The sequence below is a fragment of the Ciconia boyciana genome, chromosome 1, assembly GCF_034638445.1.
Source record: "Ciconia boyciana chromosome 1, ASM3463844v1, whole genome shotgun sequence".
NCBI lineage: Eukaryota > Metazoa > Chordata > Aves > Ciconiiformes > Ciconiidae > Ciconia > Ciconia boyciana.
Genome location: NC_132934.1, coordinates 37,936,315 through 37,952,897, shown reverse-complemented (window position 1 = coordinate 37,952,897; position 16,583 = coordinate 37,936,315). Strand labels below are relative to the sequence as shown.

The 16,583-nt window shown below is 39.2% G+C and overlaps 1 protein-coding gene across 2 annotated transcripts; it reads right to left on the bottom strand.

Annotated features, from left to right (window-relative positions):
* Nucleotides 1–3,280: 3,280 nt before the first annotated feature.
* Nucleotides 3,281–16,138, bottom strand: RXYLT1 (ribitol xylosyltransferase 1). 2 transcript variants are annotated; one of them, XM_072862767.1, is made up of 6 exons: nt 15,680–16,138; nt 14,982–15,152; nt 13,855–13,957; nt 7,659–7,973; nt 5,353–5,523; nt 3,281–4,301 (listed from the first exon to the last, which is right to left on the bottom strand). In XM_072862767.1, exons 1-6 carry the CDS (start codon nt 15,969–15,971, stop codon nt 3,839–3,841), a joined length of 1,515 nt encoding a protein of 504 aa, XP_072718868.1. In that variant the 5' UTR covers nt 15,972–16,138; the 3' UTR covers nt 3,281–3,838. The 2 variants fall into 2 exon arrangements, with proteins under 2 accessions (XP_072718868.1, XP_072718875.1); XM_072862774.1 differs by having other exon boundaries at nt 3,281–4,256; nt 15,680–15,824.
* Nucleotides 16,139–16,583: the final 445 nt, after the last annotated feature.

Sequence of the window (16,583 nt, the reverse complement as noted above, 5' to 3'; positions counted from 1 at the left end):
CAGCCCAAGCTACAAATGAGATATTCCTGAAGATGAAAAAAATGAAGACCATAGGAATGGGGAATGCTGTCACCTGAAAACCAGAAATTTTGCATTGTCAGATGGGACTGTGCAGAGTATCAACTAGGAAGCAATTTGAGGATACTTACCTAAAAGTATCCTTCTATGATTAAGCTGGTCTAAGACTGGCTGAGAGAATGAGTCACGTTACTTCACGGCCTGCTTGACAAAACACATCTGTGTTGTGGGACTGTGGATCAGAAACATCTTGTATTCTACTATAGCAGCGTTCACTGAGTTGCACTCAGGTCCCAAGGGTGTTCAGAGAAAAAAATGTGAAGAGCAAAGGATGTGTGCCAGGGCACTCAACACAATTAGGAGATAAGAGATGTTACTGTACAAATACCTGGCTGTGTGGCCAGCCTCTCAGAACTGGACAGTGGCTTTTGGGTACTGAACTAGAGAAATCTTAAAAGGTTCTTGATTTTCAAAACGTGTAGCAGTTTCCTCTGAAGACTGAGGCCTCTTCATGGGATCTTGAACGAGAGACACTTAAAATACTAGCCACACTGAAACACCAGACACTAGGGGACTAACGTTACATAGCTTGTTTTGAAACTCTTTGCCTCACCATTTTACTGCCATGTAGTTCCAGTTCTCAGATGCATTTTCTCTTAAACACGTTGAATGAAATACATCAGAAATGTACACAGGCATTAATCTTCTTCTGATTAGCATTCCTCTTGGCCCCTGGATTTCACCTCTAATGCCTTTTCAGCTTTTATCGTCTTTAAAACTAGACTCACATGGAGAGATTTTAACACTCAGAGCAGTCCTCCATGCTCAGATTAGTAGTAAAGATGTGAAAAGTAATTATATTGACAAGATAAAAATATGTACCCATCTACTGGGTTTTATTGTTCAGGAGACACTGAAGAAATCCTGAAATTTGACCCACCCACCCAAAGAGTTTAAGTATCAATTCGGTAACGTGGCCTTTTGCAAGCTGTTTCCCTATCAAGAGGATTATCAGTCATGATTTATGGACTGGTGATTAGTAAGAAATCTAAGCAATTCTTTATAACTGCATAAGCTGCTGGGATGAGAAGAGTTTAGAACCACTGTCACTTTTGCTGCACAGCATGGTTTTTATAGCATCACCTTGGAGTGATCCCAGAAGGGCTTATTGTACAAACTATTTAACTTACTTTTGAGGACTCAGAAAGCAAAAAAAAAAACCAACACAAAGCCCTGGGATCCAATGTAAACTTTACGTCATCCTTTCAGGCACATTTTCAACAGGTCAGCTCTTTTTTTTTGGCTGATTCATCAAACCCTTTGTGTAGGATTCACAGCACTACATAAACATTAAACTCCTCCTTAGCTTCTGGCAAATGGGAGTCCCAACATGCCTTATGGTAGCAATTTTCTTGGAAGCAACAGTTTCTTAGGGCACAGCTGGAACTGCATTTGAAATACTTTTGTCTCTCCCAATGTCGGTTTTTATGAACACGCCAAAATAAGCATAATTTTGTTAAACTGTCATTCATTTCTCCCATCCCAGTAGGAAGAATTCCTGGAAATGTTTTAGGACTCTACAGCAAGGAAGCTGCTTCTGAGTTTGCCCAGCTCTTAGAGGTTATTACTAACATGCAAGGTTTGCCAAGAAGTAACAGGATTTTATTTCTGTGGTTTTGCAAGTGTTTTGGTGAGGGCAATGAGCCAAGAGAGAAACTGGTGATTCCAGCACATAGCAATCCTAATTCATACTTAATAATTGCTGTCAGAAAGGCTTCTACAAAACTCTTAGTTGTATCACTCCTTGTATAAGTTTCAGTCATTGAAAGACAGTATCTAAGAATACCGGAAAACCTAACTATTGAAACACACTGCCATAACTTAAATGTCCAAGAATAGTAAGCAATTGGCAGCCGGATCCATTGCAAGACAATTCCTTATCTACAGGATTACCAATACTTATAAAGACTGGTTACATTTACTGGGAAACGTATTGCTCTCTAGAAGCCGATTGTTTAAACTGTTTACACCATGTGTTCACAGCCACTCTTAACGGGTTCAGAATTATGTAGGAGAGACAGAGTTACATTAAATTGTGAGAAGCTAGATCTGTTTGTTCTTATAGCAAGGCAATCCAGCTTAATTTGTGAAGTCTTCATCAGCAGGAAATACCTCTGATAATGAAACTAGTAGAGCTATATATTCCACATACAAATTAAGTATGATGCAAAATACTGCATAATTAGCAATCCGTATAACATTTGATGTTACAATTGGCATTCTTGACTCAAGACAGGCTTGGTTCTGTGCAGAATTCCCTCTCTGACAGAGACAGCATGTGCAGTTATAACAGGCTCAAGTCCTTGTTTCGTGCTCTGGAAAGCCATACTTCACCATCCCAGTCTCAAACCAGAGGGTTAACTACAAAAACAGAGCATCCATTCTCCTCTCAGTATTAAACTAAATTGATTCTTCATCTTCTCACTGACAGTAGATACTATCTACTCCCACTTGGACGTGCCATGCAGGGGATAAACTATCATTTTGCCAGTGGCTTAACTGCTTCCCTTCTTTTAAACCAGTTTCCTCTATCACTGATAAGACTTCCTCTCTCATTTCTTGCACCCCTCACTGTCTTTCTTCCCTCAGTCTCATCCTTCTTTTGCCAAGGTCCCTTTTGTTGTCTTGCTCATCTATTACACAAATGAATATTACTGAGCAGTACAGTTGCACTGGCTTTTGAATTCCTGCATGAGAATGAACCCATATAGCATGCCGATATTTAAAGACAGAAAACTGGCTATTACACCACCTTCAGTCATGCCAGTGCTGTGTATGTAGTAACACCGCTCAGCTGAACACACTGAGGATAATAGCACACACTCATTTCTGATGTACAAGAACAGTAACAGATCCCTTTGGCTACATTTAACAAAAAATGTTGAAACTGTTTGTTGCACATGTAGTATCATAAACATGCAATATTATACTTCTGCCACCTTTTGGAGTTGATAAGTTTCATCAGATTTTGAGAAATCAGATAAGCTACAAGCACATTCATGTTTAAGGCCTGGTGTTCAGAATGTGCAGCTGTAACTGCAGGTAATGAATGCTCCTGCAGGAGAACATCAGAAAGAAGTCCCAAGATGTCCCAAGACTAAATGGAAATGAAAGAAAGTAATTTTGATATCTGAAATTAAAGGGGAAATATATTGCTATGAAATATTTCTAAGAAAAAGTTATCTATTTTTACCTTGAAATCTACATTTATTCCACAGTATTTAATTAGCTTTATGGCCACTTTCTTGGAAATGAAATGTCAATCAAGTAAACAGTTCACATTTTCAAAACAGGCATTTACCAGGATATATCTTAATGATTGTGCTAACCCTGGCAATTTTGCCATAATCATACTTTTCTTCTTTAGTCTACATAATAAATTACTCTGTACCATGCATCTTTCATTCTTCTCTTTTCTTCAAACACAACTGTTGTACTTATGTTGGATTTTAACAAGTTCACATGCTCAAAGATACTCTCCTAAGAAAAAATTTATCAGGTCACACACCAACATGGAAATTTTAAAAACAGTAATAAAATGGTTGTCATCCTTACAGACTACCATCCTGCTAAGTCAACAACCTCTCTGAAAGTTGTTAAGGATGGAGGGCCAAATGTAGCTCTTGGCCAAGCTAGCGCAACTCTGTTGACTTCAAAAGGAATGCATCTGCCCTGTGAGATTTCTTTTGTATAAAAGCTTCCTTGGAAGGTTAATGGAAATTAAGCTTTCAGTCTATCCTAGATTTTCAAAAGGGACAATTTATCCTTTATCACTGGGCAAAAATGCATTTTCCAAAGTATTAATGAATTTCTCTCTCATCCATGCTTTGAAGTTTCGATACCATTCTATAAGCTTTTTTCTCCTTTGAGTCTTTTCTTGTAAGCTCATTTTTTTTTCTTTCTCTAGAACAGCAGGAAGTTCTTTCCAGTTTTTAATAAAGATAAATGGAGCCCCCATGGTTTTTAATAATTGTAATGGAGCACTGTGGTACATCGATGAATTTCCACAATCACCTGGTGTCATTACATCTTCTATAACAGGCAGAGATCCATATGAACAAGCTTCATAAATTCTATAGCATTCCGTATTTATTCCCACTGGGCACAATGTCAAATCACTCTGCAGCAAGGCATCTTGATAGTTTTTGAAACTTTCATTTGTTTCTTGAGGCTGCCACCTAGGAACGTAAAGGGGTTGAAAATTAACATTTTTCCCACAGGCACTGCAATGAAAAAATAGATATGCTTTAATTTCAATTATTTATAAAACTGAAAATGCTGTCAATGTAAAAATTTTATATTACACACACAATCAGCAGGCTTTTACTTTTACTCGTAACTATTCTTAAAGAGCCTTCTAAAAGTTTATTGAAAATGTCACTGTTAAAAATAGATTGTAACAGTTTTTAGATATGGTCCTTTTAGGAAATTATTAATACTTAGAAGTGTAAGAGGCAAACTGAAACGCCATTTTAAATCTTCTGCATGTCGTGCATGATGCATATGTCAATTTACTTCACAACAGAGTTCAGAAATAGACATACAGGGAGACACTCGATGGACTTTTAAATGAATTTTTTTTGCCTCAAATACTTTAAATCAGTAGAGGTTTGCTCTTCAAAAGTTAGGACGTAAAGCAATCCGTTAACCTGAATCCATCTGCCTGAAGTGCCTCAGAACGTCTGTGAGATAAGAGTTTATGTCACAGATACAATCCATCTCCTGAGATTCTTCATCAGGGTAGCTGAGGTCTTCCTAAGCACTGCTGTGCCTGCTATCAAACATTTTAGAGGTGTTGCTTGGCAAAATTAAGAAATACAATCAGAACCCTATTCCTGTTAGTCAAAAGATCTGTTCTACCTACTTGAAATGAAAAAAAGTCATGCTTTACAGATTAAATCCACTCTCTTATATGGAACACAACAAAATACAGCTGTCTTTTTCTTCTAGTAAGACATTAATACACACAAGGTGCAAGACAAACATTTCTTCTCCCACCATAATCAAATGTATACAAGAAAAAAAAGATGGTCTTTGTATGTAGTATACATAGGAGATTTTTCTATGTGTTTAAAAATATGCTTTATGTAAAATATAGCAACAGAAAGGCCATTATGTTATGAAGACCTATTAAAGAGTCTCAGCAATGTTCTCTCTTTTAATGATGATTGGTTACTTCTATTTTTACTATTTTTTAACACTCGGGAAAGGATTGGTTATAATGAACTAGGCAGAAAAGTCTGAATATTTTCACAAAGTAAATCAAAGTCTTACTGTTCTCTGGCTGCAATCCAGCAAAGTTTATCAAGCCCATCCTGCTTCAGAATTTCCATCAGGGTTTCCCTAGAAGAGTTCTTATAAACTGTTCCTAAGAAATTACATAGATATGATCTTGGATCATGTAGCATTGACCAGCTGGGTTCTACAACTGGAAAATTTCTGTAGCTGTAAAAACAATGTATACATTAGATAATGACACGTTTTATGTCAAAGAAAAAACACTTTGCACTTTTTCATCTTTACTGCAGCAGATTCTAAGACTAAAACCACCTATTTATTGCCAATCCAGATCTATAACCACACACAGACCCACAAGCAAACCAGTGCAAGTCCTGTCCTAAAAGTCAGTCTTTATTCCCTTTGTCCCCACCACTCTCTTTAGATACACTCCAGAATACTTATGTCTTCTTTTAACATCAGAGATATTATGTGTGCATGTTACAAAATGTCCTTGAGAAACATGGTTTTTCAAAAGCAGCTGTTCTTGACGCAACCACTACTTTTGACTGAAACGGCCAGTTTCATGGTAACTATGGAGTAAGTCTCAGCTACCTTAATCTCTGGGCATGCTTATCAACTGAAAATACCACTGGAAACCTCTCAAAGGAAAATGTCACTTTGATCTGAGTGGACTTCATTAATCTAATCTTTTGGCTACTAAATAGTTTGTTGTACAAGCTATTTAATTTGTCTTTTTGGACTCAACAAAACCAATGCAAAGTCTTGGGATCCAATGTAAACTGTATGCTATCCTTTTAGACATGTTTTCACCACATCAGGAATTTTTCTTTTTTTGACTGATTCCTCAAATCTTACATCACTTATTTTGGTCACAATGACAGCTAGTGAAACACCGCTTCAGCTGAAGGGCTGGCACTAACTTTTCTCATTACATAAAGTTAATATTTTTTCTGGAACAGATGAACGTTAAAAAAATTTCTGCTCCTTTGCATTCTCAAATTAAGACAGATATTCCTTCTAATGTTATTATTTTCGATGGATCACTGTTCTAATTCCCTGTTGTTTCTTTTTTTGTAAGAAAAACTATAGCCTGATCCCAATTCTTTACTGGTTTCAAGGGGAGTCTCTACTTTATTTCACAAAGATTTCATAATTGCTATTAATGGATCTCTGAAGACATATTCACTTTCTTCACCTTCCTAAGTTTTGATGGAACAGTCCTTTCCTACTTCTTCTACGTGATTAATATTAATTTACTTTCAGAAAACCATTTTTTCTTCACGCCAAGTATTTTTGCAGGATTCTACATCTTTACTTTCCCTCTTCACTGGGAAAATCTGGCACATTTGCATACCTTTAACCACAATTTTTACAACTGTTGGTGTGCAAGAGCTGCAAAACCCCATTCTGATACCTGACCTATCTCTCTCCACACAGCTTTGCACCCCAGTTTACTGTTGTAACTGTTGTTACTTTCTGTTATCTCTCACCTTAATCTTGGCATCTCAAAACTCAGCTTCTTTTTACTTAGGAACTTCCAATGCCATAAATTCTCTGACACCATCAAGAATCCAAATTGAGTGTATTTCAATGACACTGTGAGCAAGTTCAAGCTATGTATAAAAACTCCATACAGTTTGCCAACTTGCTCAATACAGGATATTGAATTCAAATTCAACACAAGATATGAAAGTAATTCTCTATTCTTTTCATCCTACATTACCATGATAAGTAGCTAAAACACCATTAACTCTGTTAATAAGGAGTAAGCTGGAAAAAATTACATCTAATTGAACCAAACCTGTATCTACTCCACATAAATAGTTTGAGCAGTAAGTATAATAAAAAACATTTTTGTGAGTAAGCAGTTAAGCCAGACCACATTACTGTGATACTGTAGTATACTAAATCCAAATGTGAGGCATACAATTTCCTTCTGAGAGCCACAACAGGTGTTAAAAAAAGTACCACCGCTTTTGTTCCATAAATATCTTTTAAATTCCCATGTCACTGGTCCATATTACATCAGCAGTTATGATAAATCGCAAGAGCAAATCTACTGAAGAAAAAATAAACAAACAGAAAACCCCACCAGACACAGGTTCGTTTTTTTTAAAGCTCCCTAAACCCTAGCATTCTTCTCCTCTGTTGTCATTTTTATTGCTAAATGCAATTTCCAAAGATTCCAACGCTTGACTTAGAAAATCATTAATAGGATCATGTTCTACAATTTACTTACTATAATTGTTTTGGGTATCAGCAGTAACATTCAGACGTATTTTCCATACCCCATGCATAACAATTAAGTTTCAATTGTAATTTCTGTCTATAGCACTTACGTAGCTACTCCTAAAGGCCACTGGAAAATATCTTCTTCATTTACCAACGCATAGTCATATGTAACAAAGAGTAGATTTACAAATCCTCCATATCTTTTCAGGTATGGTTGAATCCATTCATTGTTGCACTGCTCATTTCCAAGCAGCACAACGGCGACATGCTGTATTTTGTGAGTCTGAATTAACGTTTGTGCATAATGCAGCCACTGAGTGGCGTAAGTGATCTTTGCTTTTTCTCTTCCATTCAGAACTAGCACAACGTTTTCAGCTTCAACTGAGAAGTAGCCAGGAACTACAGATGGACCAGTGATGAAACTGTGAAAACCAAAATACAAACAGTAAACAACCTTAAGACACATTATTGACCTTAATCCTCTAAACATCCTTACTACACAGTCTGTACTCCAGAGATATTTTTTCTTCAATAAAGTAAATACAATATACTGCAAAGTAACTGTGCAACTGTAACCATTTCTGTTGTTAATACCTACACCTATAACACAGGAATAAAGCTGCCTTCAACTTTATTCAGGAAAAAGGAGGAGATTTAGACATAAATGAAAATATGGTATTTTGTCAATAAACCAGAACTACTACCATATTCAAACATCAAAACATGGATATCAATTTTAAAAGAAGGATGTGCTTTGATGTTCACTAAAGGTCAAACTTTTTATTAATTCCAGTAATAACCAATGAATACAGTATTAGAACAAGACAGAGACCCTCCCAAAAATCTGTAAGAGTATACGAAACCAGGTATCATTATGAGGGATAATTGGCTGGTCTGGCATACTACTTTTCTCTGTAATTTTGGTTAAGTTAAGATTAGACCAAAACAAGGCTGCACCATTTGATACTGAGTAGAATCTATAACATAAGAGTACGTATATAAATGTAAACTTAAGTTGCTTGTGTGACCCAGGTCAAACTTGAGGCTTTAATACAAGCCAGTTACCAGAAATATTTTAGGTAGAAAATTGCATTTCTAGATCTTGCACACTGTATGTATTTAACAGAGGAATTTCAATCATGTAGCAAAATCATTATATCACTGATCATGTACAAGTATCTGACAACGGCCATTTATGAACTGCAATGAAGCAAACCAGTGTTTGCCAGCTCCTGCTCTTCAGTTAACTGCTGTGTTAAGAAATTATTGACTGAACTCAAAGGATTAGTGATTACACAGCCTGGAAAAGAGTGGAGGGAAAAAAACCCTAGCTTTTTTTTTTTTTCAGGAGTCAATGAAATGTCAGTTTTCTGGGTCTTCTGCTTTACTGCAGTTTTTCAGCTACCAGCTAAACTTAATTTAGAATGAGCATGAGTTTTAACTCACAAAGTGCTGAGATTGACAGCTAGTTTCAGTTCAAGTGTCCCTCATGAGGAAAGAAAAGTCACAGCAAAAGCTGTAAAAACTAATCCAGTGAGAACAGCTGAAGCAGACTGACCTTAGGCAAGCATATTCTAAACCTGAATTAAGCTGACATGCTGCTGGCTCAGTGAGAGTGGCATATTTTGGAGCCAAGATTCACGAGACTCAGGATTTGGAATCAAGACTTTTAATAGATTGAGTCTAAGTTAGGTCAAGACTTAAATCCAAAGTTTAACAGACTATGAGAAAGTATCACTGGGATTCATAAGAGAGAACACCTTGAGCATCAGAATTCCTAAAACAGTGAACAGGATACGTAGTTGATCCAATGATCACCTTGTAAAAAGAGACCTGGGGAAAAAGGGTTTTCTCTATGGACACGGTGCTGTGAGGCTATCAACTTTACAGGAATAACAGGATGTACAGGTGGGGAAGCAATGACCTGTGCGTAGGAAAATATGAAATGTAACAGCATAAAACTACAGTGGGGAAAAAAGAAACACTATGTAAATCCTATATGTGAACAATAAAAACACAGTGCTAAGGTTGTACTATTAACTCCCAGTCTGAATACAGTAGGGATTGGGAAATGTAAGGGAGATTACAGAAACTGCAAAATTAAGAGAGTAGTACTAAGAGATTTTTACTACTCATGTGTATGCTAGATCAATGCCTCATCAGGATGATATGTGGAGATTACATTTTTTGACTCAATAAATGACTTGCTTCCTATGAAGTCCTTGTTTTTCCTTACTAGTCTTAGAACCCATACAAGAAGACGCTATTCCAGACTTCCAGACCTAATTCCAAAGGTGTTAGCTGGACAGCTACTCTGTAATAGCAATATGATTAAGTTTAACACTGCAGCAGGAGAGAACATACCAAATGCATACAGATACTCTATATGCAATAAAGGAATTACTTAAAAATGAGACAATAAAGAAAAGCACTCTGAAAGAAGTAGGCCAAATAACAAGAAGCTTGCAAGCAGCTTGTAGGCTGTTCAAAAACAGTGTAAGAAGCCCAGGCGTGCTGTGTGCCTCAATCCAAAAAGGAAACAACACAACCCCTTCCGAAACCCATATGGCTTAATAGAAAAGCTAGGGAGGCTGTCAAAGGGCAAAGGTCAGCATTGAAAACAATTAAAAGCTTGCCCAAACAAGGAGGACAGCAAAGCACACAAAATACTGCTGACGAAATGCAAACAGAAAATTAAGGCTAAAAAGTAGTTTGAAAAGCACCTTGTAAAAGGATGTTCTGGCTGATAGGTAAAGGTTCTTTAAATATATGAAAACCAAAATTAAATTTGGTTTTAATTTTGGTTTTAAAACCAAAATTGAGTATATTTAAAAATATACTCAAAAGACAACTACAGAACTGGAGAGACTACTTGATGACAACAGTTTAAAAAGGGTTTAAAAAGGGGTGACAGAGCCATAGCAGAGAAGATTCCCACACCTAACTCATTCTCTTCAGCAAGAAATACAAGGTAAAACACCACAAGTAGTATATCGAATGGAGAATTTGGACCTGGGTGGCATTCACTTGAGTTCTCAAGGAACGCAAATACGAAAATTGCAGAACTGCTGGCAAAGGTATGGAGCTGTCATTATGAAGTGACACTGTGCCTGATGAGAAGGGGTCTGCCAGTGTCACTCCCATCTACAGAAATAACTTGAGAGGACTCAGGAGCAGAGAAGTATGAGTTCCCTCTCTGGAACAGTCTATAACAAATAGTAAGATCACTGGATCTTATCAAAAGGTATGATCGCTGATCACATACGTGGATAAACACTGCCAGAAGTGAGTAATCCCGTCTCATCAGATTTGATGGAGATCTATGAGTGTGTCAATAAGAACACAGATAAAGGGGATCCAGTAGACATAGTGTATTTGGATTTTCAAAAAGCTTCACCAAAGGCTATAAAGGAAACTAAACCGCCACAAGCTATCCTTGGCAGAATCCTTCGGCAGGTAAAGACATCTTTGCTGGTTAACTTTGCTGACCAATATGCTTTCATTCTGGCATGAATCAAGATGGGTACAATCTGCATAAGGAGGACAAGAGAATGGGACTGAAGAACTGCTGAACAACTGGGGCTAACAGGGACTGGGGGAAGGCAGCACTGAATGGTAAAACAGAGAAGGTGTGACTCTCAGTGGAACAGAAATTTAGGAATGCTCTTGCTTAATGGTAAGAGGTAAGAAGTTTGGCACTCTCTGTTCTACAACATCCTCCTAGATGACAGGAGAGAAGGATGTGAATTGCTTCAGGCCAAGGAAAGTGCTAAACCCTGATCTCCTACTTCTTGTATGAATGTGCCAATGTGTCACTAAAATCCACAGCTATGCAGTTTCTTGTCCACCTGTGTTTTTAAATAAATGTCCCTGCACTTCATGTAGAAGTTGGTATTTTTAGTATTCTTTAGGCAACTTCTTTGGTAAAAACTTGAAGCCATAAAAATCTATATTAAATATGTGTATTCTCCATCAGAAATATACGAAATGGGTTTATTCATGCAACTGTGTTCAAGTGACATTTTGGCATTTTTGTGTCTTTAGATTTGATATTCTTTAAAAACATTCATAAGAGCTCTATGTTTTAACAATCATTAGACTTACCACAAAAAACTGCACAGCAGCACATATTCTCCAAATATGTCACCTCAGCTAGTTCCCTCTAGCCTCATCTAGTAATCAAATGGAGATAATTCACCTCAGCCAGGCAATAAAGAAGTCAACAATTCTAGAAAATCTTATAACCAGCAAGCAGCCAAAATCACGTACTAATTCTTCCTCACAAAAAAATACAAAATAATATTTCCAATTTGACAAAAAAGTAGAACTTCAACTATTTCATTTCAGAATCCTAATCATTAAAGTAACAGTTATATTTGCACATTTTCTATACTTTGCACAAGTTCCTACTAGCCTGTCAAATTTTAACCTCTGTTATGTTGGTACCAAACTTAAACTTTGTTTTTTTATAGGATCTAGCATCCAAGTTGGTTAAAATAAAGGCTCTGTTATCCCTGGTTCCTCTAAACATAACAAGAAGATATTTAAATGCTAGTATAGAAGCCTTTCTTTGAGAGATGCCTACCCTAAGGAACCATGTGAGGTTATTATTCATCTGAAACAGGCACACCAGAGAGAAAATAACCATAAGCAAATTATTTTCATATTATAAACATGAAAAGCAAGGACTTGAAAAAAATCCTCATGTCCATACCAAGAAGACAATCTATCTGGTAGAGTGTCATTGATTTCTATAGCTTCTGAGATTTTAATTCTGGAAATAAAAAAGTCTCTTCCCAGCAAGATAACACTACAGGCACTGCTCCCTATTCAAAGAAAGTATTGTATCCTTTCTCCAAATCTGTGAATGGAAAGCTCTACTGCTCTGTCAAGGAGACTACCGAGATGCACTAGCATCATTCACAGTTGATTCCCTAATCTTGTAGGATCAGGCTGTATTCGCAGACAAGGAATACAGCTTTTTTTTTCCAAGAGTATGTCATTTCATCTATTTCCTTAGATGTCAGACAGACTCTTTAACAATTGCTATGTTTAAATCAAGCCTTAGTGTCTTTCTAGAAAACATTTTTTAATCACTTATGATATAGGCATTACTGAAAAGATTCTATGGCCTGTACCATGTACACAGTCAGATACATTGATAAACAATTCACAGTGATAAAAAACTTCTGTGATCACTTAAAAAACCCCTTTCAATCCACAATCACATATTTACTTCAAACATTATCAGCAAATTTCAACTAGAACCCCCTGTCTTATTGTTCGAGGAAAAAACACCTTTCTGAAGCAACACATTTTTCGGAAGTTAAATTCACTTAAGCATGTTATTTATGCTTTTAAATAAAACCTTTTTAACAGATGGATCCTGGTGCAAGTGACTAAATGTTGTAGGAGAGCTACTACTGCAGACTGGCAAACTGGCCAAATAAATGAAAAATCCTTCAGCTTTCACTGTATCTTTACAGAAGGCCTTAAAAATGTTATTAAATAGGACCTTAGAGAAAAGCTCTATATCATTCACTAAATAATATAAAATGTTTGGCAACAGTTTTAAAACATGCATGATCACTGATCAAAATCCATTTTTAAAGCAAACAATGCTTCAAGTGTCATATTCCTTTACATATAAAATTTTGCTCTGCAAATCATGTAGTTAACCAGATGCTAGGTCTCACAGATTGTTTTTGTTATAAATAGAAACAAATTATAGTTTTGATACAATCCTATTTATGAATGAATGAGTGAAGTCCCTTTTCCCTGAATACAACAGAAACCAAATAGCAGGAGACATCTTCTTGCTTCACAACCCGAAGCTTCTTTCAGTCAACTGTCAGCCCCAAACCTGAGCTCTTAGGCTTTTCTCAGGGTTGTATTTCCCCCCCTCCTGAGGTCTCTTGGCTGCCTTCCCTCTCAGCATTTTTAAGTCTTCCCACATTTCTTTCAAATACACAAATCTTCATAAAACAGCAGATGAAATTGCTCCTGAGTTTTCTATTTTTTAATAGCAACCTGTTTGGGCTAGAATTTGCTGGTTTTATCAAGTATGTGTTTCCATGAATAAACATCACCATTCCTTTTGATAATTTTGAATAAGAAGTTGTGTGCATATTCCTCAGTTATCAAAATGTAACAAACTTAAAGTATTTGCAACAATTATTAAAATAACTGCAACTCTGAGATAGACAAAACAATGCACCTGTGCATCTTACCATGTTCTTTAACTTTCCAATGCATCATTTGTTAAAGTTAACACAACTGAAGTCAACATCATGCAGCTAGTACCTGAAATCTGTTTTTCCTGCTTTTTGGCTTCCTTCTCTCCACTGTGCAGTCACATCAGCTGGCTGAAGGTGCCCTCCAAAAATATGTTGCCAAAGGTAGAGACCTACATAAATGAAGATATGATTGAGAATTTGAATGGATGGATCTTGCCTACTCTACACTCCCAGTATATAAAGAATAAGTATTTCTGGGAAATGAAAAAGCATAACAACATAAGAACTTGAGGAAAATAAAATGTTGGAGCTTCCTATACAATATGGACATTGTTTCCCAAATTCCCTATGATCAGGAATTAGTTAAGATTAATTTTTCACACATTGGGGCATTTAAAAAGATTCTTTGGCTGTCAAAGTATCAGTACATGAAGATATACCACACTACCACATATGTTAGCATCTCTTTCTGGTACACCTACCACTTAAAAATGAGTAAATATTAACCAGCATTTGAATGACAAGCATAGTTCTCTTAAGCTTTTGTGAAACACATCAAATTTTTGTGATAGAACACATCACTACGTAATATGCCAATGTGTTCTACAATGCTACATGAAAGTTCAACTGAGCTGGAAATTTTACATTTTCAAAAAAGCTAAAATAAGAACAATGCTATGTCTTCAGCAGTAGTTAAAGAGCTTGAGAGGACCCTGGCCCTCAGTTTATATAGAGACTTGGTGTCTTCGACAACAGGATTTACAAGTTCATCAGTGGCAGTACTGCAGTACAGAAAATGCCTTATTTCTCACAATGCTTTATCTCACAAAGTGTAAATGTGACAAAAATAAATATTCTGTTATAGCCAAGTAAGAGGCCTGTCCTTGTGTTGTATTGTAAGCTAGACTGGATTAAAAAAGTAACTGTGTTTCTCTGCCATGTGAACCATTTTCTTTGACAGATGTGAAAAACAGCCTTGAAAAGAACTGATACAAAGAAACTGGAGTCTAACTACTCTTACATTGATATTAACATAATTTTGAGTAACAGCTACCACTTCCTTAATGCCCTTCATGTAGAGATATCCGTATTACTTAATCATATATGTAAATTTCAGTCATTTTAAAAAAAGCAGAGAAAAGTGCTATATCAGAAAGGCTAAGTGATTAACAGACATCGATTACATCTTCTTACCAATTGCTGCTTTGCCCCAAATCTGTACTCTAAGACTGGTTTGTTCTAGGTGAGATCTTGCATTTTTTATCATCTTAAGATTAGCTTCGTATCTCTGCTGAGAAGCAACCAGTTCATTTTTCTCGTCCGCTTCCCATGGATTCCACTCTTCATTTCCCAAGGCAACATGATCTAAGAAACACAACAGCGTAATTTACATATTTATTTATGTAATCATACAGAAGATGTACAAGTTCAGAAAACTGACGGATTTTCTTGAATTCAGAATTTCAAGCAGGACCTGACAACCCTCCCGCCGCCCCGGGCTGGGCACACCGCCTCCCCCGCCACCGCCGGGCCCGCAGCCCGGAGCCTCACAACGCACCGGGGAAATGGCCGCCGCCAGCGCAGGCCCGGCGGCCGCGGGGGGGGCGAAGCCCCGGCCTCGCTCTCCCCGAGGGGCTGCCTCCGGGCCCCGCCCGCCGCGCCGCTGCCGAGCGGAGGCGCCGGGCGACCAAGCGCTGCCCTCGGCCTGGCCCAGGCTTTCCGGGCCGGGGACAACAACGGGGGCGCCGAGGCCTCTCCGGCGCAGGCAGGAGCTGCCGAACCGCGTCGGCCCCGCACCAAACCCGCCGCCCCCCGTCCCCGCGGGCTGCGCCGCCGGTCGCGGCCAGGCCGACCCGCCTGCGGCAGGGCGGCGGCCCCGCCGCCTCTCTCACCTCGCGGGCCGCGGCGGTCCCGGTGCGGCGGGCGGGGGGAGGCCGGGCGGCGGGGCCGGAGGAAGACGGTGTAGGCCGCGTAGAGGGAGAAGAGGCCGTAAGCGACGATCAAGGCGGAGCACAGCCGCTTGCGAGCGCCCCGCATCCCGCCCGGCGCGGGCGGAGGCCCCGGCTGGGGGCGCCGGCAGGCGGCGGCGGCGCCGTGAGCCGCGCCCGCTGGGGCGGGAGGGGCCTCGGCCCGCGGCCCTGGGCTTCGTCCCGTGGTGGAGAGGCTTCGAGCCTCCCGCACCATGAGCTGCCTCTGCCCCAACAGCCTCCCCGAGCATTGCCGTTACTGGCTCAGGTACACGGTGAATGCACGAGGACACTTGTCCCGGGGCGGCGGGGCGCCTGGAGCCGAGAGCTGAGTACCCCCGGCCTCGGCCTTCCACGCCGGTGCTGGTGCAGGGTGTCCGGGCTGTGCCGGTGCCTTCCTGCCTGCGGCTGCTGCCCCAGCGGCTCGGAGCAGCAGGCTCCGCGGTGTGCTCTCCTCCTCCTCCTCCCGAGGGCTTCCAAAGGCTTTCGAAAGTACAGAATCGATACGCACTGAAGATCGGTTCAGGAGCGTCAAACAACTTCAGGCTGTCAAACGTACGTAAATACATGTCGCCTTTAGCAGTCGATGTATGGGGTCCCAGCGTGGGCTGAAGCTCCTGTCATCCGTGCCCCACAGTTCGGTGCCTCGAGAGGCGCGGGAGGAGGGGTGGTCCTGACCAGCAGCCACCATCCGCGGGGAGCTGTGCGATAGTGGTGTGTAACCAGGTTGTAAACGGGTAGGTGAACAGCACTGCCAAGTCATGGGAATTTTATATGGTAGGGAAAGCTGTGGACCAACCAAATTGAGTCATGTTACACAGTAAGAGAA